This window comes from Trichoderma ghanense (genome assembly GCF_004382785.1).
Source record: "Trichoderma ghanense strain CCMA-1212 chromosome Unknown scaffold_7, whole genome shotgun sequence".
NCBI lineage: Eukaryota > Fungi > Ascomycota > Sordariomycetes > Hypocreales > Hypocreaceae > Trichoderma > Trichoderma ghanense.
Genome location: NW_027395670.1, coordinates 217059 through 237138, shown reverse-complemented (window position 1 = coordinate 237138; position 20080 = coordinate 217059). Strand labels below are relative to the sequence as shown.

Sequence of the window (20080 nt, the reverse complement as noted above, 5' to 3'; positions counted from 1 at the left end):
GTCTATGCTGCCCAGGTATCGACTAAGTCTACGCCTGATGTATATTTCAGTCGGAGATTTGAGTGGTGACGCCATGGCATTCGCAGTGTTGTTCGTGTCATGGCAGTCGGCGCCGTAGAAGGCCGGCTCAGCCTTCAGACTCTGCTACGAGATGAAACAGAATCTGTCTTTCGGTGTGATTTGGCCAGTTTACTTGTTTTCACCAACGCCATCGGCAAGTCCTTGGGGACCGCTTCGATGGTAGCATGCCGCTCGCTGAAACCATGGCATGGTAACGAAGCTCTGGCCCACGGTGCTGATCCGAACATATTGTACCCGTCATGGGTCCCTACAGCACTGCCATAGCAGCCACATGCTTCCCCCCCTGGATATGTTCGCATCAGCACCGTAGGCCAGGAGCTCAAGGGGGGCATCAGTTCAACTCCCTGACGCTCTGGGCCGGCTTCCAATCCACTTCGCCGCGGCCAACGGCATCTCATGAATTTCGAGGCCGTGGGCCTCTTGCATACGCGGGCGATGCCATGATTTGCGACAAAGCTGGTAAGAATGCTCTGCACTGGGTAGCCCAGTTCGGCCACGTTGAGACGCTGAAGGCCATCCTGGAGCGTGTTTGATTCTCTCGGGGGGAGACGGGAAGAAGTTACATCGACCAATCTGATATTGACAACTGGACTTCCCCTGAGCTGGGCTGCACGCCCATTTGCCGAGGGCTTCGAACCCAAATCGAATGTCCGAGCTAGGCTTATATGTCGAGACCGTGGAATACCTCGTCGAACAGGGGAGCCGATCGTTCTATCCAGCTCAAGATGGGGGGGTGGGTTGGGAAGATTGCTGAGACATTCACGCCAGCGCAGATGGCTCAGCTCTGTGGTTGGTGAAGACGAAGTCGTGAGCCGTGCTGAGGAGTGACGCGGGCGGATCAGCAATTGGAGCATCAGGGACAGGCCATCGCGTCGACGATCCAGCTTTGACCTACAAGTCCAGGCGTTGGTATTGCGACATTGGGTATGTCAAACAGTTGAGTTACGTCCGCGAATCCAGCCAGGCCGATGGTATCGCGAAGCTGACCAAGGGCCAACGCCATTTCCCGCCTAAAAGCACAGGCAATATTTGGTTACTCTTGCCAAATGCCAATCATTGCGATGATTTCGATGTCTGCGAGAAATGCTTCGGTAGGATAACCTGCTATCATAACCACGTCATGTTCAACGACGGCAAATCACATCTCTTTTGACGTTCACGAGGGCTGTGTGGCCAAGCTTGGACTTGGCCAAGATCCCTTGATAAGAGTGAGTATTATACGGGCGAGCAGGAAGATGCCGAGGACGCGGATGATATAGGTGACCCAGACGAGTCGACGGACAAGGGGGGGGGCTCAACCCTGGAATCCAGTCTCTCCGAAGAGGACACGCCAACCGGGATCAGATGTCAACATATGGATGAGCCACTGTGGCAATGTTTGATAAGTCAAGCTACTACCTAATTCGAGAGTACGTTTTCAAGTTCTCAGGGTTCATACCTCATTACCTAGGTAGGGGTAGATAGATAAGGTAGGTAGGTAGGTAGAAACGAGGTACTAGAAGGGAGTTCGTCTAAGGCGACGACAACATGTACAAGGCAGCTTGTACCTTCCATCAGCCCCGCGACCCCACAATCAATCCCTAGCCACACAAGCGCCACAATCCCCGCCAACATCTCAATTGGCCGCTCCAGACAACTTGATCCACCACAAAACCACAGCCTTGCCTGGAACTTGCTGCTCACCAAAACTGCATCAAACCATCAAACCACCAAACAAACCACACCCCCCCGTCCCAGCCCACAGCCTCGCCCACCTCTTGACTTCTTGGGTCCAAATAGCAACCACATATATGGAGCCTCGCTCATCATAGCCCATCCGATGCCATACTTTAAGACGAGCCAGGAATGGCTCGACCACTCCGTCGCTCTCCTTGAGGCTCGGCCCTCGCAGGTACGCTTTGCTTCCCTTTCCTTGTCCTTCTCAGCCTAGCCCTCTCTATTCTTTCTTGATAATAGCTCATGTTACGACTGTTGAACTGGTGACTGACTATTTACTTTACATCACAGACCCGCGTCACAGTCCGCTACTCCATCAAACCAGTCAAACCCCGCAAATCAACCGCCACCACAACATCCACAACCGACCAAGACACCGCAAATGCCCCCGACGCAACAACCTCAACGACCTCAACACCACCACCAGCAACTGCAAAGCCCCCCCGCGGAAGCCTCGTCCTGAAAACATACGACCCCGTCGGCGGCGTCACCCTCAAGTACCGCACCACCAAGGCCGCCGAGGTGACGCGCCTGATGGGCGCCGCCATGGGTCGTCTGGGCAAGGCCATGGCGGGCGTGCAGGATGTTGTGGAGGAGGAGATGCGGGATGCGGATGCTGTTGTTGCGGAGGGGGATGCTGGGGCTCAGCAGCAGCAGGGACAGGGACAGAAGGAGGGACAGCAGGGGCAGCAGCAGCAGCAGCAGCAGCAACAGCAGGGTGGTGGGGGTGGGAAGAAGAAGAAGAAGGGCAAGAAATGAGAGGAGATGTGGGATTCAACGGAAGAGAAGGCCTAGTGAGATGTGGGAAGCTTGATCTTGGTTGGGATCAAGTTTCAAATGAGACAGTTCGGAATGCGGATGTGGACATGATGGGAACGCAATATACACTCAGCCAGTTGGGAGCACGGGTCATCAAAGGCGCAAAAACAGAAGAGGTTAGAAATCTGTTTGAACATGCACTTCACGACGCTCAAGACACGCTCCAGTCATCATGATTTATCCAGGCCATTGCTGGACTGCCTTATGTATTCCGTAGCTACGTACTCTTTACAGTGTATCGTGATCCAACACATTCCGAATCATTATCCATGCGTTGGAACAAAATCAGAAACAAAATCGCATTAATCATCAGAACGAAGCCCATACCCGAAAACGCCCGCAGTGTCTGTGAGAACCCCTAAACCAATAACAATGGGCATCATCGCAATGTGCTCCCTGTCCACTGTGATACTTCAACGCCATCTTCGCCGATCCAACCCGCGGATGGCTTCTTTTGCAAATGTACAAGCTTCAACTCTGTAAAGCAAGAAAAAGGGAAGAGATGAGAGAGAAATACGAGAGGTGAAAAAAAAAAAAAAAAAAGAGAGGAGAACAAACGAGACGCCATGCGGCGAATGACTTAAAAGTCGTCGTCAAAGGTAAAGTCACCGCCGTTGGAGTCCTTGGCCTCGCCGGCTGAGCTGTCCTCGACAATCTTCTTGGTGCTGTTCATGACACCGGCCTTCTGGTAGTCGGCGACGCGCTTCTCGAAGAAGTTGGTCTTGCCGCCCAGGGAAATGTTCTCCATGAAGTCAAAGGGGTTGGACGACTTGTACACCTTCTCGTTGCCGAGGGCGACCAGCAGACGGTCGGCAACAAACTCAATGTACTGCTTCATCAGGTTGGAGTTCATGCCCAGCAGGGCGCAGGGCAGAGCCTCGGTCAAGAACTCCTGCTCGATGCGGACGGCGTCGGTGATGATGTCGCGGATCACCTCCTTGCTGGCGCGGTTCTTCAGGTGGGAATGCAGCAGGCAGGCAAAGTCCGTGTGCAGACCCTCGTCACGAGAGATGAGCTCGTTGGAAAAGGTCAGGCCGGGCATGAGACCCCGCTTCTTGAGCCAGAAGATGGAGGCAAAGGCACCGCTGAAGAAGATACCCTCGACGGCGGCAAAGGCAACGAGGCGCTGGGCAAAGGACGAGTTCTTGTCCTGGATCCATCGGATCGCCCAGTCGGCCTTCTTGCGGATGCAAGGAATGGTGTCGATGGCGTTGAAGAGGTAGTTGCGCTGGCTGTGCTCCTTGATGTAAGTGTCGATGAGCAGCGAGTACGTCTCGGAGTGGATGTTCTCCATCATGATCTGGAAGCCGTAGAAGCAGCGGGCCTCGGGGATCTGGACCTCGCCGCTGAAGCGCTCGACCAGGTTCTCGTTGACGATGCCGTCAGAGGCGGCGAAGAAGGCCAGGATGTGCGAGATGAAGTACTTCTCGTCATCGTTCAGGCGGTTGTTCCAGTCGTGCAGGTCCTTGGACAGGTCAATCTCCTCGGCGGTCCAGAAGGAAGCCTCGGCCTTCTTGTACATTTGCCAGATCTGTCGAGTAAGTAGTTAGCCAGCCGTTCTTGATCAAGGTCCCTGTAACATAGTGGGGGTGCCACTTTACGCGTCGAGACGCGTGCGTGGAGGGGCATGTCCAGAACACACCTCGTGGTACTTGATGGGGAACAAGACGAAGCGCTGAGGGTTCTCTTGCAGAATAGGCTCGTCAATCTCCTCGGGCTTGATTGTGGGAGCCACGACGGGCTTGGCCGCCTCCTTCTCGACCTTCTTTACGGTCTCGGCGGGCTTGTGGTTGTCCATCTCCTTGGCTAGGCTCTCGAGAGCAGACTCGTCGAGAGGCTGGTTCTCCTTGTCGGCAGGGTTGAAGTTGATCTTCTTGACGGGGGACTCAATCTTGAACGAGTCAATGGCGGAAGCAGCCTGCAGAAGAACATTGTTAGCTTGGACTCTGAGAAGCAATTGGTGTAATTCACGGTCTGGGTGGAAGCGGTCGAACTCACCTGCTTGGAGGGAGTGAGTTCGGTGGCCATTGGGTCTGAGCTGAGCAAGAGGCAAGACGAAACAACAAGACAGAGCGCGTAAAGTGGGCAAAGGAAGAAAAATCAAGGCCAAACTGCTCTGAGACGGTTGCAGACGCGGTGGTTTGATCGAGGAGACGAGCTTCTCAGCGTCGGTGGCGCCAGAGGTTTTTGTAAGAGCAGAGCAGGCCAGTCACGTGCGGCGCGACGCGTTCACGTCGTGTTTTCCAGCGGGTCTCGCAGCGCCTGCAAGAGCCCTGCAAGAGCCATGCAAGTGCCCTGCAAGTGCCCTGCAGGCGCCCCCCAGATGCCCTATGAAGATGCGCTGAAGCATCCCTGGGGGGCTGGAGCCGCTGGATCGGGCAAGGCGCTGCAGGGATGGCGGCTGGTCGACAGGTACCGAGCCGGTACTCGCGGGGACGTCGCTGGCTGCCATGGCGGGGCTGCTCAGCTGCTGCTGTGGCCGCTGTGCGAAGATGGTGCGGCGCTGGTAGACGCGTGAAGGGCCGGAGTCGCGTCGAGGTACTGCGCTACTTTTGATGACTCGATGATGCTGGGCATCTGCTGCGAGTGCCTGGCCGGCTTAGCAAATGATGATGCGTGAGACCCTCCCTGCTCCCCTGTTTATCAATCTTGAATCAGCAACAACAAACGCTTTTGGGATCTCGTGTCGGTGGGGCCAGGATTTGGTGTGCGTTTTCTTTGTCTTCGTTTGCCTGTGCTTCGGTTGTGAGAGGCTGATGGAATAACATGCACGATGCAGGTACAGGTACGACTTGAAGGCGTTACACCAGCTCCAAGGCATCGCAAGGAGCTCAAGTATCTGATACCGCTTTATGCAGAGTCTCGCTCTTTTCAGTCACTCCGAGCGAGCTCGACGACTTGAGCAAGCGAGAACCCGTAGCTCCGAGAGCTCGATCCGACGTGGGGCTGGTCTGAGCTCTGGACGCGAGTCCGTCTCCATTCCTGTGAGTTGAGGCGTCACAGGGGAGATTCACGCTCAGCTAGGGCTTGTTCCACGTTGAGCTGTGAAGAACTGTTACAACAGTCAAACACATGCCCGAAGCTGTATTTCAGCGTGATGATCTCTGGGACTAAAAGATAGCGAGCTTCAACTGAAGTCAGGTCCATTGTTGTCTTGTCCGTCAAGCGGATGGCAAGGCGTGTCCCCCGTCTCCTCCCACAGTAGTGCGTATCTGCAGCAAGGGCCTGTCTGCAGGGAGACTTGCGTGCATCTACAGCACCATCCATGTCCTGGTCTTGTCTTACCACGGGTCGACACGCCGTTCGTTACTGTGATCGAAGCTCCACGGAATCGGATCCTCGGAAACGCTGCCTTCACCGCATCAGCTTTCGCGTCTTAGCAAAGCATGACAGATGCTGTCTGTCTGAAACAGTCAGTGGCTTCACAATTCCCCAGAGTTGCATGCATTAGACTACCTGTATGCTTCAGGCTCATATCGTGAATCTCGTCTTGATTGTAGTGGTATCTATCTACAGACTACTGCTGTGCAATGCCAACCTAAGCATCATTCCTTCAGGCAATATCGTTGGTCCATTTCTTCCCTTCTGTTTGTATCCTCCGCAACAAGTGCAAATTCTCGCGCAATTACCATTACGAATCAACGCCCCTCTTGCAAGAAGTCTTTTTTGGTTTATCCCATCAATGGGGCCGTCAAAACGCAAAACTCCACCCCATAGCTTCCCAGCCTCGCAATTGAACAAAGAGACGCGTTCCAAACACGCGAAGGGAAAAAAAAAAAAAGGTCAAAAGGGACTCCGCTTTCTGAACAAAGGAGATGCAATCGAGCAAAGGCAAGAACAAAGGAAACTTCGTGAGGCGCTCAGACAAACGAACCAGCGATGTGCGCTCCCCGCGGTGACTTGGCAAACGAGCCGCGCAAACGCTTACAGGAAGCCGCCGTATCGCCTGCCTTGCTGCTTGCTGTTCTGCCGCGGGTCCTGGTATCTATCCGCGTTCGCATGGCCCATCTCAACATCGTGAGGGCGCGCCTTGTTCCGGCCAAAATACGCGCCGCCATCCCGGACCCGGGCGGCGTCCGGCTCGCGTGGGGCTCTCGGCTCCTGGGCGTAACGCCGGTCCTCAGGCCGCATCGGCGACTCGCGGCGGGACGGAGGAGTCGACGAGTATTCGGGGGGATCTTCGCGCAGGATCCGGTCGTACTCCTCGGCGCTGCTGGGGTCGATGGCCGGGATGGGCTGTCCGCTCTTTCGAAGCTCCTTCTTGCCCTTTTCGCGCAGGTGCTGCTCGAGCAATGCTGCGTTGCGCGTGTTGGCGCGAAATAGGGCATCGGCCAAGTCTCCGAGGAAGGGCACTAGGCCAATGGCGAAGTCGACAATGATGTTGATGAGCATCCTGATTCGGATTGCGACTGGAAGGCCGCCCTCTACTTGACAGCATGTCCTATACACCATCAAGGCCATGAAGACATCAAGAATGTCACCGGCACTATGATCGAGTTAGCCACAAGTACAAACGAGTGAGGGCGGGGAGAAGATGCTCGTCTTACGCAGGAACCAGCCCGATGACGCTGCTCCAGCCAAAGCGGATTCCAAGAAAGTTGAACAGGCTCATGTCCAGGCGATATGCTCGTCTCTTGACCTTGGTCAGAACCTGGCCATCGTGCTCTGAGATGCCGGGAGGCAGCGCCTTCTTGCGCTTCTTGACCTTGCCGGTAGGCCTGCCATCGAGCCTCGTAGCAGGGACTTGCTCAAAGTACGGATCCTAGGACGCAACTTGTTAGTATTTCCCCGACTGTGAGATGATCTGATCCTGCGACTCACCTCCTTGCCAAACTTGTTCTGGAGCGACTCTCCCAGAATCCGTTTGCTGATCATCTTTGCCAATAAGCTCGTCATGGTTGCGGTGTTGTGTGAGGATGGTGTCTATCAAAGACCGAGAAAAGGATAGAAAAATAAAGAGGTGATAGTTTTTTCAGGCTCTGAAAAGACTGAAGAATTCGATATTTTATATGCTTCTTTCTTTCAAGAGAACAAAGACACAATCGCGAGCCTTGTCGGTTCGATTGGAGAGGCGCTTGCTGTCGTCTGTTTCAGAAACCGCCGATGGGCGGCAGTCGATTTCCAAGGGCAGCCGCTGAGAGCCAACCAAACAAGGGCGACAGAAGTGAGACAAGGCTATCAATCAGATCAGGCGGGCGGTTGGAATTGGCAGGGAGCGAAGAGCGAAAGAAGAGCAAAGACTGAAACAGAACGAAACAAGGACTGGCGGTGATTTTTATATGCCGTGTCTCTCAAAGTGTGCAGTGAATGGCGTAGAACCTGTTTTTGGCGTCAAATGTGTTCCTGGTGGCTCTCGCACAGAACAGAGGTCATGATGTAATTTAGCGGCGCATCACTGGAGAAGAGCGTTGAGGCCGCTGGAAACGGGCTGCATCGGCGCTGAGCCGGCCAATGAGACGCCGCGGCAGGTGCGCCGGCGCCCGCTAAACGTGGTCTCGTTACAGGGGTGTTTCTAGCGCTGGGCTGCCTCTGCTCTGGTGACGTTTTGCCACTGCTGCGATGATGGCCCAGGACACACAAGCCGGGCCAGGCTCAGCAGATCTGGCGCCACGATAGACTAGCGCTGCACCGCCACGTTGGGGCGAGCCACGGCATATCGTGGCGGTGCAGTTGGGCTGCGTGGCTGAAGCTATCCGCTGGTATGCCCCGGCTTGCACACTGTGCGGCTGCTGTGGCGGCCGGCAATATTTGCCGCGTCTCTGCAAGCGGGGACAGTGCAGCCTCTGGTGTCCCTCCCGCCATCACGCACTGACTGACCCGATCACAACTCCCGCCAAAGCGGGCAAACCTCCCTCACCAACCTCGTGGCATCCCATAGCTTTCAGCATCTCTCCGGGTCGGCATATTCCATCTCGGCAAAGTCTCCGAATTTCGCTGCCAGCACCGCCTCTGTCCCATCAAGCCTTAGCTGCCCAACTCAACGACCGGTCGGGCCTCTGCACTCGTTGCCTGTGGCTGAAGCGCGCCTCGCGATCCCAATTCCTCAGCTGCCAGATCCTCGGAACGACTGAACAATGCCCATGCCCATCGTCCTGTCACATGTCCGAAGCGCACTCCGTCTGGCCAAGTCGTGAAGACCGAACGATCGCGTTGTTATATTATTAATTAGAGCATGGGGCTGAGCTGAACCCTTTCATCAAACGAGAGACAAACATGGCTGAGAAACAGATGCAGCTGGAAGATTGTACGGCCTAGCCTTTCCGACCCCCCATTGCTTGATCTCTGCTGTAACGGTCTCGGTGAGATGCTGACCTGCTACCCGTCTGCTAGGGCTGGACGATCTGTGCGTCCGGTTCATCATCAACCTTCCGCAAGAGGACCTGTCCTCAGTCGCCCGGCTATGCTTCCAAGTCGAAGAAGCACAATGGTTCTACGAAGATTTCATCCGCCCCCTCGACCCGACCCTCCCGTCCATGACGCTGCGCACCTTTTGTCTGCGAATCTTCCAACACTGCCCGCTGCTTGCTTCGTTCTCGGTTGAGAACCACATAAAGGCGTTTGAAGAGTTTCTGCAGTACAAGACCCGTGTGCCAGTTCGCGGCGCTATTATGCTCAACCATGAGCTGGACTCGGTCGTTCTTGTGAAGGGCTGGAAGAAGGGTGCTAGTTGGAGCTTTCCTCGCGGCAAGATCAACAAGGACGAAGACGACCTGGACTGTGCTGTGAGGGAAGTCTACGAGGAGACTGGCCTGGACCTCCGGGCAGCAGGACTGGTGCCGACCGAGGGGAAGCCCAAGTACATTGAAATCCCCATGAGAGAGCAGCATCTCCGCCTCTACGTCTTCCGGGATGTCCCCATGGACACGGTGTTTCAGCCTCGAACCAGAAAAGAAATCAGCAAGATTGAGTGGTACAAGCTCTCCGACTTGCCCACTCTTCGGAAGAAGGGGCCTCAGAACAACAATAACAACCATCAATATGACTCTGGCGCCGGAACCAATGCCAACAAATTCTACATGGTCGCCCCCTTCCTGGTGCCTTTGAAGAAGTGGATCACTTCGCAGAAAAAGATTGAGGGGAAGCGGACGTTTAGTGCTGGCATGCCGACCAACGCCGCCTACCAGCATCAAAAGGCCATCGAAGAGGATCCTACCGAGGACGAGACGTGGGTTCCCAATGTTCCGGACGTCGTGCCTGCTGCCGCGCCGAACATTGAATCTCTCGATGGAGCTACGCGGGAACTGCAACGTCTGTTGAACTTGCAACCATCCGTTCAGCCGCCCCTTCTGGCTGCTAAGAATGACCTGCCCGTGATGCATTCTGAGCCGACCCCTCCTGCAGCTGCTCCAACGGATAAGGCCAGTGCGCTGCTCTCCATACTCCAGTCGTCAAGCACCACGTCTCAGCATGTGTCCCCGCCTCAGCCGTTGCCTCCATCCCAGCGTGTGCCTCCCGGTCCCTCTCGCATACCGGATGTGCTCTCTGCTCTGATGCCGGCGATGGCAGGACAGCCTCGACACCCACAGCCCAATGTCCCCGCTGCGCCCCCAGCTGCGCCCCAGGCCGTACCAAACACACACCAGCAACTCCCAAATTTCGTTCCACCTGCAAACCAGTCTGCTGGATGGAACCCCCTGCAAAACATCAACATGGGACAGACCACCGGTGCACAGCCTCCACAACCTGCCTATCCTGGATACGCCATCACATCGCAGCAGACTTATACCACCAGCTCGACCCTCAAGACTGGCCCAATGCAACCGAGCCAGATACTCCAGAGAGGCCAGACCATCCAACAGGTCCAACAAGTCAACCCCCCCGAGCCGCCCAAGTCCAATCTCGCCCCCTACGCAGGCCTCTACGAAAACCCAGGACAGCCTCGCCCTGGGCAGGTCGTCCAGCCGTCACCTTCTACCCTGCCGATCCCCATGAGCTCGCCAGCTGCGCCCCCTGCAGCAGCAAGCAACTACAGCTACAGGCCCGAAGTGTCCCAGGAACAGAAGAGACAGCTTCTCTCGCTCTTTGGAACGCCCAACAAGCCTGTGGCGGGCAATGCCGCTCCGCGCGAGCCCGCCGTCGGCCACGCCGGGCCATCAGCAGCAGCGGGCTTCTCCATGCCCCGCGCCGCGCCAATGGCTCCGGGAGGTGTCGATGGGCAAGCAGGGCTGCAGCGCAACACGGCGCCATCGCGCAACAGCAATGTGACGCCTATATCGCAGGCGGATCAAAGCTTCTTGCTGGACTACCTGCAGTCCATCACCAAGAATACCAATCCCGCGCGTTAATTTTGAGTCCAGCCATCATCAAGCTGAGTATACCTGGATGAAGAATCATTTCAGAATCCTTTGCTAGGAGACGTAAGGGAGATCTAACTTGAAGAATTGTTATGAGTTAGGTACACTCCTTGGCGATTTGGGGNGGGGGGGAGGCTTTGGGTGCTGCATGGCATTGAAAGCAAGGCGAAACCGGGTCAGCATTTCATGTGTATGTTTCTTGTTAGTCTTCATGTCGGAATCTTTGTATGAGAATTGTGGCTACTTAGGGATGAATCTGGGCCCTCTATCGGTATGTAGGGTAGTCTTGGAGGTCCGGAGCAGCGGGGATATGCCTTCACTATGGAGATGACTTTAAAGACCTGGCGTTGTGTCACAGACATGGCGCTTCGTCTTGTGTTTCGAGAGAGTCGAGGGGTTGATTGGTAAACTTGGAAAGCATTGGGGAGGTCAACTGTTCATCTTGGGCGTCTCTAAGGCTAGGAAAGCAGAACAGAGACCAAAATGACAATCAATTGCCCCCCAAAGTCCAGGACCAATCATCTATCTTTATTAGCAAAGGGGGAAATCTCGGCGATAAAGCTTGCCCTAAAAGAAAAGACAACCACTGCTCTTCTCTAACCGTTGCTCGTAATCACCTTGCATGGTGTACCAAAGCAACACCAGGCCAACCCACTCGTGCCCGTGAGAAACAGAAAAGAGACGAAAGAAAAAGAGGGAAAAGTGAAGGCGACTTATTCTTCAGAAGCGGCTTCAGAAGCAAGAAGCTGGAAGCGGTTGCTCGTTTTGCGGACCGAGCGGGCGGCGGGTGTGACGGGCAAAGGAGCACGTCGGCGAGACATGACGGGCATCTGGCTCAGGGGCTGAGCGCACTCGTCAACGTCCCACTCGATGCGACAGCCCTTGTACTTGCTACATATAGAGGATGATATCAGTATAGCTATCCTGGGTGAGTTGGATGACGGATACTCACAGCCGACTCATCATGCAGGTGCGCGCATACATGGCGCTCGGCACCGAGTTGGTGCTAATGTGGCAATTGCCGTCGCAAAAGTCGATGCTGACAACCTTGAGGTTGTGGATGTGCTCGAGGTCCTTGCGGATCGAGGCCTCGGTGTGGCTGGCGTTGCACTTGCGCATGACGAGGTTGCGGGTTGCGCCGTTTGCGATGCGCTTGGTGAAGTGCTCGTGCAGAGTCTGGAAGCGGTCTGACCAGCGGATATCGACCTGTCGTTGTTCATGTGGTTTAGAAAGAGACTTTATTTGTGTCAGGAACTGGAGGGGCGAAATGGGTGTCTTACCCTCTTGCTTTTGATGTAGAGGTCGTTTTCTCGCACGTGGGCGTAGTAGGCTGCTGCCGAGGCTATCTCTGCAAAGGAAATGGTTGCCGTTCCTGCACGACGAACAATGGACAGATCAAACAGAATGCCGCCTCTCACCACGGCAACGAGATCAGCGTAGGTTGCGTGCTCGGGAACGTTGAGCAGCTGGACGGAACGAAACACGGGCTCCTGAGATAGGGTGAGGCTGCTGATGGCTTGATCCAGCGCCTCGTTAGTTTCTTCATCGTCATCGTCACCTCTTTCGACGCTCGAGTTCTCAAAGGAGTCGTAGGTGACGGTGCTCGCAGCCTCGCTCCTATGCTGACTGCCTAGAAGCGATCGCGGGGGCGGGAAGGGATAGAGGCCGTGGCGGGCGTAGTCGATGTACGGGCTGGACGAGGTGGTGAAGGACTTTTCGTCAATGGCGCGGGGCGTGTCGGTGCAGGAGGCGGGCTCGAAGCTTGGGGCGTTTGCGTTGTAGATGTGCTGCTGGGCTGGGACGGCGGTTGGGTATTGGATCGCTGGCGAGGCGAGGCAGTCTTTGAGAGCCTGGAGGGCTTAGGGTTAGAGCTGGCTGGAAGGGGGTAACGGGTTGTTCGTGGGGATGGCTGACCTGGATGACTTTGGGGTCCTCGATGTTGGCGTTGAGGAGGCAGCGGCAGAGATTGGCTGGAGAACTGGTTTAGTATGGCGGAGTGGGAGAGGAGACGAGGATGCGTACAGTGATTCTGGGCGGTGAGAACGAGGTGCTCATAGTCTGTGCGAAGGAGAGTGACCGTCTCCTCGGGCTGAGGATCGGTGAACTGGGGGTTGAAACGTCAGCGGATGGAACTGCGCAGGTGTCGGCTCGGGACTTGGATCAGACGAACGAAATTGCCACTATGATGAAGATGCCGAGTTAGCCAGCGGATTCTTTGTGAGCGGTGGGCTGTAGGTTGCCGTGCATTCCCATGGTGGTCAAGTGATGTTGGTCTTTTGACCCTTTGGATAAATGAGACTGGCCGCAGTGCGTCCAGCAACAGAGAGAAAGAAAGAGAAGACGAAACGGAGAGAAGGACAAGAGGAGAGGGATCTCAGGGACAGGGATCGGGCTTGCTTACCGAAAGTTTTGCATTTTCGCGACGGAGAGAAAAGTACGATGAAGTTGAAAGGAGAAAGATTGGCAGTGGCAACAGGAGAAGGAGGAAGTTGGCTTTTCTGTGCTGGCGGCTGGATTCACCGGGCAGTTCGTTTTGCCAGCTGCCTGACCCGAGAGCGCAAACGCGTCACAAGTTATACGTGATTCATGACTTTACGGATGAACTTCTATTGAAGAGAGGATCCCAATGTTCGGACTTAATGGTGAATGATTGTAGATGTTTGTGAGGCTTGTGCTAGTAAGTCGCTATGCTCATGCATTCCTGCTTCTATCAAGACACTCTCCATCTGCTATCCAGTGAAACGATGCACTCTTCCGAACAATCAATCAATCATATCATGCTGATTGTCTTTTAAATTCTCACAAGAGACAGACGAGCTTGGACCTGGAAAGGCTGCAGATTCTGCTTCGAACTTGGGAAGCACATGGAGAGATGAGGAGAAGCAGTTCTCTATCACATCTTCCACACTTGGGCGTGTTTCATTTAGATTTGAATAACCTCCGAATCTCGAGTTCCCTTCAAGAGGGTCAGAGTAAAGACTCAGTGGACTGTTCCGAGAATAAAATGAGAGATTTCTTTGAAAGAGACATGACAGATAAGTATCGACAATCTACCATCTACTTGTCAGCGTGAAACGCTTCGGTCGTTTCGCTTCGTCGCCTTAGAAACTCTGTCTGTGTAGTATCTTACCAACAATAGAACTTCATATACACTAGATGGCCATGCTTTTTACGCCTACAGGAGCACCATACCTGGAATGCCTGGATATATGTACCCTATATAGGCATAAAGGAATCAGGTGCTTCTTCACTGGCACGAGACAGAGGAGGACGGCCAAGCAACGTTTCGAGTATGAGATACACCAGGTTTGCCTCGGAATTTTGTAACTAAATGCTTCTCATGGATGCCATATGTAGCTCAGAGCATAGCTAATTGTCGCGAATCGGCTGCACATAGTGTCCGTATTCTGCTAGCTGGTATTTCGACATCTTCTGACACGCCAAACATACCTCTGTGGCGAGAAAGTCCTTAAACGAATGCTTGGATCTCCTCCAGACGCAAGTCAAACTCTTTGCCAATGGGGTGAAAGAGAATACCGCTGCCTCTCACATACAACTCTGTAATGACAGAACGGGGTTGTCGTCTATCACCCAGTTGCTTGCCTCGACATGTGGCAGTGAGACATTGGGATTACATCGCCTCAGCCGTACACACGTTCAACACCGCTAACAGGGATCTGTCAGCCGCAGTATTGGGCTAGTTTCAACTTCAGCTAGCCATCTGCTCCCGAATCAGGTAATAGAAAGCTTCACTGAGACACGCAGATCGCTAAGAGACGTCGCCCTTGCATGGGACGGTAGCCAGACCCGTCATGAATTCTCGGTTCTTGGGACGTCCAAGTCTTGGACTAATACAATTGCATATATATCAATCATCTTCTCGTTATCAGAATACATAAGATTGTTAGTATTGGAGTTGCCTGCCTATACAGGGGGGTCATCTTGCTCTTAGTAAGTCATGTGCTCCTCACTATGAGTCGGCTCGCCGGCAGCCTTCAGAATATTTAAGACACAGGATATCCGGCAGCTTGGTTCTCGCAACCTCTGTGGTACGTTACTTATGCCATTATCATTAATTTGTATTTATCAACAGAAAAATGCTGTCTCTCGCCTATTCCTTCGGCAAGCTCAAGTCCATCGCTATATCAAGGCTCTATGCAGCCTTCTATCGCGGCCCAGTCACGGAGACGACTCTGCTCAAAGACGGTCCTCGGGCAAAAGAAAGGTTTCCTAATGATGCAATATTTCGCAGGCTGCGCCAAATGTCATTGGAGAAGCCTGACTTGCTGTTCCATGACGACTATGGTGTTGATGCCAGTTACAATGACTTGATCCGCGATGTTATACATCTGCGCCATATACTGAGAGAGCAGCTTCCAGCGTCTTCTTTCACCCTAGACGGATCACTAAAAGAGGATGCCAAGTCGATTGGGTTTCTTGCTTACAGTGGATACTACTTCATTGTGAGCTTCTTTGCTATTGCTGCCCTGGGAGGCATTTGCGTACCTCTGTGTACGTCGAAGTTGTCATGAAGGTCATGAGAATATACTGACGACGGACCGTAGCTCCTGATGTGAACCCTGAAGAAGCAAGTTACTTTCTGAAGAAGACAAAGGTAACATACCTTCTCACAGAGGCAAGCATCCTCGACAAGGCGGCAGCATTCCGAGACCATATACACACCCAGCCCGATCAAATATTGATCTTGATACAGCTGTCAAGAGCAGAAACCGAGCCCGATTCCGGCCCAATTGACTGGGAAATTGACGAAAACCTGGCTTATTCACCAACTGATGGATGCCTTGTTCTCTTTACCTCTGGAACGACTGGGCTGCCAAAAGGTGTTCTTCTGCCCCGCAAAATGTTTCACTTTACCGACGCTCCTCCATCACAAGAGGTTGTCTATCTAGCATCATGTCCCGTTCACTGGGTCGGAGGCACAGGTCTCATTGACAGCGTACTCGTCGGCGAAAACTTGCACATGATGAAGAACGGATCCGAACCAAGGGATTTCTGGGAGATCCTGCATGGCGGTAAAATCACTGACATGAGCGTGTCACCGACGCTCTTGAGGAAACTGGTAGAGTATTACGATGATGAGATCCGTTACCTTCCTGAGAGAGAGCGCGAGATCTATGTCAATGGAAGCAAAAGTCTCAAGTTGGTCTTCACAAGCGGTTCTATGCTGAATCCCTCTCTCGCACAACGGTTCAATGACTTGACTGGTACACATGTGAGGAATGGATACGGGATCACGGAGATGGGCGGGGGAGTAATGGCCACTCCAGAGGGCTCAGTAGTATCTGAAGTGAGCACTACCTGGCCCGCGATTCTGTTCTATGTACTAATTACTATGCAGGGATACGTTGGAAAGCCTTTCCCTGGCGTCACAGTGAAGCTTTCTGAGGGGGATCATGGAGAAGTGCTGGTCAAAACGCCCAACATGTTTATCGGGTAAGTCCATGTATAGAGCGGTTGAGATCGTCTTTGCGCAAATTCTCTGACCTGCTATGTTATGCATAGGTACTTCGATGATGACGAGGCAACGGGCGCTTGCTTTGATGATGAAGGCTTCTACAAAACAGGAGATCGCGCCCACCGTGTTGGTGAAGATTATTACTTCGATGGTCGGAATTCATGTGACTGTACGTTTAATTTCTCGAGGAAAATGACCAAATCTGGTCGGCTAATGATGGTTGTGTAGGGATTCGGTTTCACGAGTACACGATTTCTGTCCTTGAACTCGAGCAGCGTCTGATGGATCTCCCATATATAAACGAGGCTCATGTTCTCCCCGTGCGAGACCGTGCGGCCGGCGGATTGGTCGCTGCGCTTGTTCGACTGTGCAAGCAAGATGGCGATGAAGAAGAGTACAAGATTGACCTTCGAACTATTCGGGAAGATCTCGCTCGCGCTGGGATGGTGTCGTATAAGCTGCCGACAATCCTGCGATTGCTCCAAGAGGGAGAGCAAGCGCCAAGTACGGCCTCCGGGAAAACCCAGAAAAGGGAAGCTCTGCGGAGATACTTTGGTATTGCGGATTGCATGCCGGATCAGTATAGCCATGAGAGTGTGGAATACTGGGGGAATAAGCTTGATTTGGACGCTTCATCCCGGCTGTTTGACTGGGGAGGCCTGTAGAGGCTTGGCAAAGCTGGCAGAATTGGATTTTGTTTGCAATTACAAAGACGTTTATAGCATTATGGGTTCAAATCTACGACTATCAAGAGGGCGGAAGATCAGGGAGAGACACCTGTCTGAAGCTGCTCTCGGCAAAGCAAGTGTTCATATTCCCCCATACAGGGAAAGTTCAGCAGCCAGCTGATTCGGAGGATAGACGCCTTAATCCACCTGGGACTATAAGACGCTCATGGAGGCCAGAGAGACTTGAGTTGGGCTGAGAAGCGCAGCCTGCCAGTATTCGAAGCCTATAACGTAGCATACCATCAATGTAAAAACGGTCATCTCAATGCTCAGGTTATTCACACCAAATGAAGCATCCGTGCTTCCGCTGAGCCAAGCTCCCACTCCTGAATGATTTCTCCCTGCATAATCCCATGCACATAACACTCCCCCACCATCTTCCAAGCCCGCTTCCCATCCGCAGTACTACACCCCCGAAGCACAAACGGCACACCAGAACCAAACAATACAGCGACCCCATCTCCAGGTTCCGCTTTCTGCGGGCCGAGGCCAAAGTAACCCTTCTTGGTGATGAAAAACCGTCGTCCCAGGGCGTACTTTTCGATGCCGGCGGGAAGGGTGTCCTGTGGCACGAGACTGGGTTGCTGCCTCACGATTTCAACCATGTTGTCAAACGCCCGTGTCACAAAAGCTTGCCCAATGGGATCTCTGTCAGCGCCGGGGCTTGATTCTTCATATCCTGGGCTGCGCCTTTTCGCTTGTTGCTTGGCGATCTTGTCTTCCTGGCGTCTGATTTCCCAGTACGGATCAGGAACCACGTTTAACAAGTCGAATGGTCGGTGATATAGATCGTATGGCTGTTGGCTCTATGTTGAAGCAAGCTGACATACCAGAGCAACATGTTCATCGTCATGAGGCGGAAAGACACGCTCCTTGAGATTGGGCTCCAGCTCATGAGTGAGTTGGGGAGCACCTTCTTCCTGTTCTGCTTGAACAGCGGACATGGAGCGCCTGAGAGCTTCATCGATTTCCGCAACGTTGACCAAGCCAGTAGTTGTTGGTGTCACTGGAGGCTTGCCTGGAGCCCATGACTTTGGGACTTCGGGGAGCCAATCTTGGTATCGAGTCAGGTGCTCTGCTTCGTCCGTTCCTTCGTGTCTGAGGGGGTTTCCAACGAACAACGTTGACCAGAAGGCTTCCAAGAGGTCGGCCACTTGAGGATACTTGCTTGCTGCGCTCTGGCTGGTCATGGCGAGATGTTTGCAACAACCGACTCCGACCATGAAGCGTGTCGCATCAGCAAAGTCTCGATCGACGTCTTCAACGAAGCTATCGTGACACACTTCGACTTCATCCCACAAAATGCCCTTGACTTGCAGAGACTTTTCGTTCTTGTTGACCTTGAAGGTAGCGCTGACGGAACTGGCGGCTTTATACGGTGGCTCTGCGGTAGAATGTCTGAGTTCTTGTAAAAGCCACTTCTTCATTTTCAGCTCGCCTTGGTGCAGCGCACCAGGGCGCTCGAGCAAAAGACGACGTTCGTCAGCAATAACAAAGACAACATTATTGCGAGGGAGCAGCTCCTTGAGTTGTTCTCTGGTGACATCTGGGCAGCCATTGATTGTGAAGTGGGCGGGAAAGGGAACGTCATCCAGGCTTTTCACAACTGCAAAGCCTGTGGCGGCCAATTCGAGGCGTCTGATCCGCCGTTCTCTTTTCTTTTCGGTCTCTGAGCTATTCACTGGAAGAGGTACAGCGTATACGATCCTTACCACTTCTCTGGGTCTGTCTGGGCCGATGAGGCCTTTGGGGTCTTCGTATTCTGGCTCTGCCCACCAGGGGACGTCGAAGTAACGCTGAATGTTACGAAGAGGCAGAGGCAGAGATTCAAGGGGAGCGGACCAGTCCGGAGCCCAGGAGGGTATATCTGGGCTGCCGTTGCCGCAGTGGCGGAGGAGTTCCAGTCCGGTCTCGCCAGAGAGCAACTCTGCAGCAAAATCGACGTATACCTCTTCCACAGACCGATCATATCTCGTCTCGAGCCGTTTTGACGGTGCACGTGCAAACATATTCCAGATTGCATAGATCTTGTCTCGCCTGTTCGTCGCGAGGAAATGCCTGTAGCGGCAAATCAAGTCAAATAGGGCCTGAGGCGTGGGTTGATTCATAAAGTAATTCCCAGCACTATCTCGTAGACTGTCGAGCTCCAGGATCTCGGTGATGGTAGGGAAAGCCTGCCGCTTGTCGTTCTCATTGGCCTTCATGCGAGCGGCGACAATCACCAGATTGACCCACGAAATTCGTACGTGGCCGCAGAGGACGGAAGCTTTTCCCAGTTTGGTCCCCATGGCCCCGGTTACGAGTTCTTGGACGATCCAGATGCGCCTCCACCATGGGCGTTCGAGAAAGCTTTGCATGGCTTGCCAGGCGTTGTTGGGAATGTTGGGTATCTCGTCGTACGGAGAACCTCTGCCTAGGTAGTTGATCCATTCCATTGCCAGGGTACTGTCTGAGGAGGATTCCCCGAGCCAGATGACGAGCTTGCTGGCTACTGTGTAGATCATGTTCATCTGGGCGATCTGGTGGTTCTTCTCGATAAGGTCGGCTTGGTTGATGCATATTGCGTCGATCCACAGGTCGGCAGTCTGGCCGGGCTCTTGGTATTGTTGTAGGAATGCGTACAGGTTGGCGGTCACTGGGAATGATGTGCCGTTGATGATGATGTCCTTTGTGACTGAAGCCAGGCCCCAAGTGTAAGACAATGCCTCGAACGAGGCGCCATCTTCCATTGAGAGGAGGAGGCTGCGCTTGATGAGGGAAGCACGAATACCTGATGAAGACGCCGTGCTTGGTTCTAGTCTCAAGATACGAATTTCGAATTGGTTCAACGGGAGTTGTTGGTAGAGCGATCTGATGCTCGGGCTCTGTGAAGACATTTTGATCCGATACTCAAATACTGCTTGGAAATTGGCATTCTCTGATGGCAGTGAACTCGGACATGGCCGTGTTCTAATATTGAGAATCCT

At 53.6% G+C, this 20080-nt stretch overlaps 9 protein-coding genes across 9 annotated transcripts; 5 read left to right on the top strand and 4 right to left on the bottom strand.

Moving 5' to 3' along the window:
• Positions 1–263: 263 nt before the first annotated feature.
• Positions 264–614, top strand: CCMA1212_006217 (uncharacterized protein; the record flags this gene model as incomplete). Its single annotated transcript, XM_073703451.1, has 2 exons — positions 264–271; positions 392–614. The coding sequence occupies 2 exons, from the start codon at positions 264–266 to the stop codon at positions 612–614; spliced, it is 231 nt and encodes a 76-aa protein (XP_073557965.1).
• Positions 615–1900: 1286 nt separating this feature from the next.
• CCMA1212_006216 (uncharacterized protein) lies at positions 1901–2556 on the top strand (the record flags this gene model as incomplete). The annotated part of the gene is made up of 2 exons (XM_073703450.1): positions 1901–1972; positions 2089–2556. 2 exons carry the CDS (start codon positions 1901–1903, stop codon positions 2554–2556), a joined length of 540 nt encoding a protein of 179 aa, XP_073557966.1.
• A 640-nt stretch (positions 2557–3196) lies between these two features.
• Positions 3197–4644, bottom strand: CCMA1212_006215 (uncharacterized protein; the record flags this gene model as incomplete). The annotated part of the gene is made up of 3 exons (XM_073703449.1): positions 3197–4147; positions 4259–4534; positions 4615–4644. 3 exons carry the CDS (start codon positions 4642–4644, stop codon positions 3197–3199), a joined length of 1257 nt encoding a protein of 418 aa, XP_073557967.1.
• A 1467-nt stretch (positions 4645–6111) lies between these two features.
• CCMA1212_006214 (uncharacterized protein) lies at positions 6112–6333 on the top strand (the record flags this gene model as incomplete). Its single annotated transcript, XM_073703448.1, has 1 exon — positions 6112–6333. A coding segment is annotated over one exon (222 nt), but the record flags the coding sequence as incomplete, so codon positions are not given.
• A 207-nt stretch (positions 6334–6540) lies between these two features.
• On the bottom strand, positions 6541–7512 carry CCMA1212_006213 (uncharacterized protein; the record flags this gene model as incomplete). Its single annotated transcript, XM_073703447.1, has 3 exons — positions 6541–7102; positions 7164–7378; positions 7438–7512. 3 exons carry the CDS (start codon positions 7510–7512, stop codon positions 6541–6543), a joined length of 852 nt encoding a protein of 283 aa, XP_073557961.1.
• A 1317-nt stretch (positions 7513–8829) lies between these two features.
• On the top strand, positions 8830–10901 carry CCMA1212_006212 (mRNA decapping complex subunit 2; the record flags this gene model as incomplete). The annotated part of the gene is made up of 2 exons (XM_073703446.1): positions 8830–8860; positions 8947–10901. The coding sequence occupies 2 exons, from the start codon at positions 8830–8832 to the stop codon at positions 10899–10901; spliced, it is 1986 nt and encodes a 661-aa protein (XP_073557962.1).
• A 722-nt stretch (positions 10902–11623) lies between these two features.
• On the bottom strand, positions 11624–13014 carry CCMA1212_006211 (Negative regulator of differentiation 1; the record flags this gene model as incomplete). Its single annotated transcript, XM_073703445.1, has 5 exons — positions 11624–11801; positions 11863–12116; positions 12191–12760; positions 12825–12880; positions 12933–13014. Coding segments are annotated over 5 exons (1140 nt in total), but the record flags the coding sequence as incomplete, so codon positions are not given.
• Positions 13015–15007: 1993 nt separating this feature from the next.
• CCMA1212_006210 (Acyl-CoA synthetase family member 3) lies at positions 15008–17051 on the top strand (the record flags this gene model as incomplete). The annotated part of the gene is made up of 5 exons (XM_073703444.1): positions 15008–15422; positions 15476–16218; positions 16270–16364; positions 16434–16555; positions 16615–17051. 5 exons carry the CDS (start codon positions 15008–15010, stop codon positions 17049–17051), a joined length of 1812 nt encoding a protein of 603 aa, XP_073557964.1.
• Positions 17052–17392: 341 nt separating this feature from the next.
• CCMA1212_006209 (uncharacterized protein) lies at positions 17393–19990 on the bottom strand (the record flags this gene model as incomplete). Its single annotated transcript, XM_073703443.1, has 2 exons — positions 17393–17836; positions 17945–19990. 2 exons carry the CDS (start codon positions 19988–19990, stop codon positions 17393–17395), a joined length of 2490 nt encoding a protein of 829 aa, XP_073557725.1.
• Positions 19991–20080: the final 90 nt, after the last annotated feature.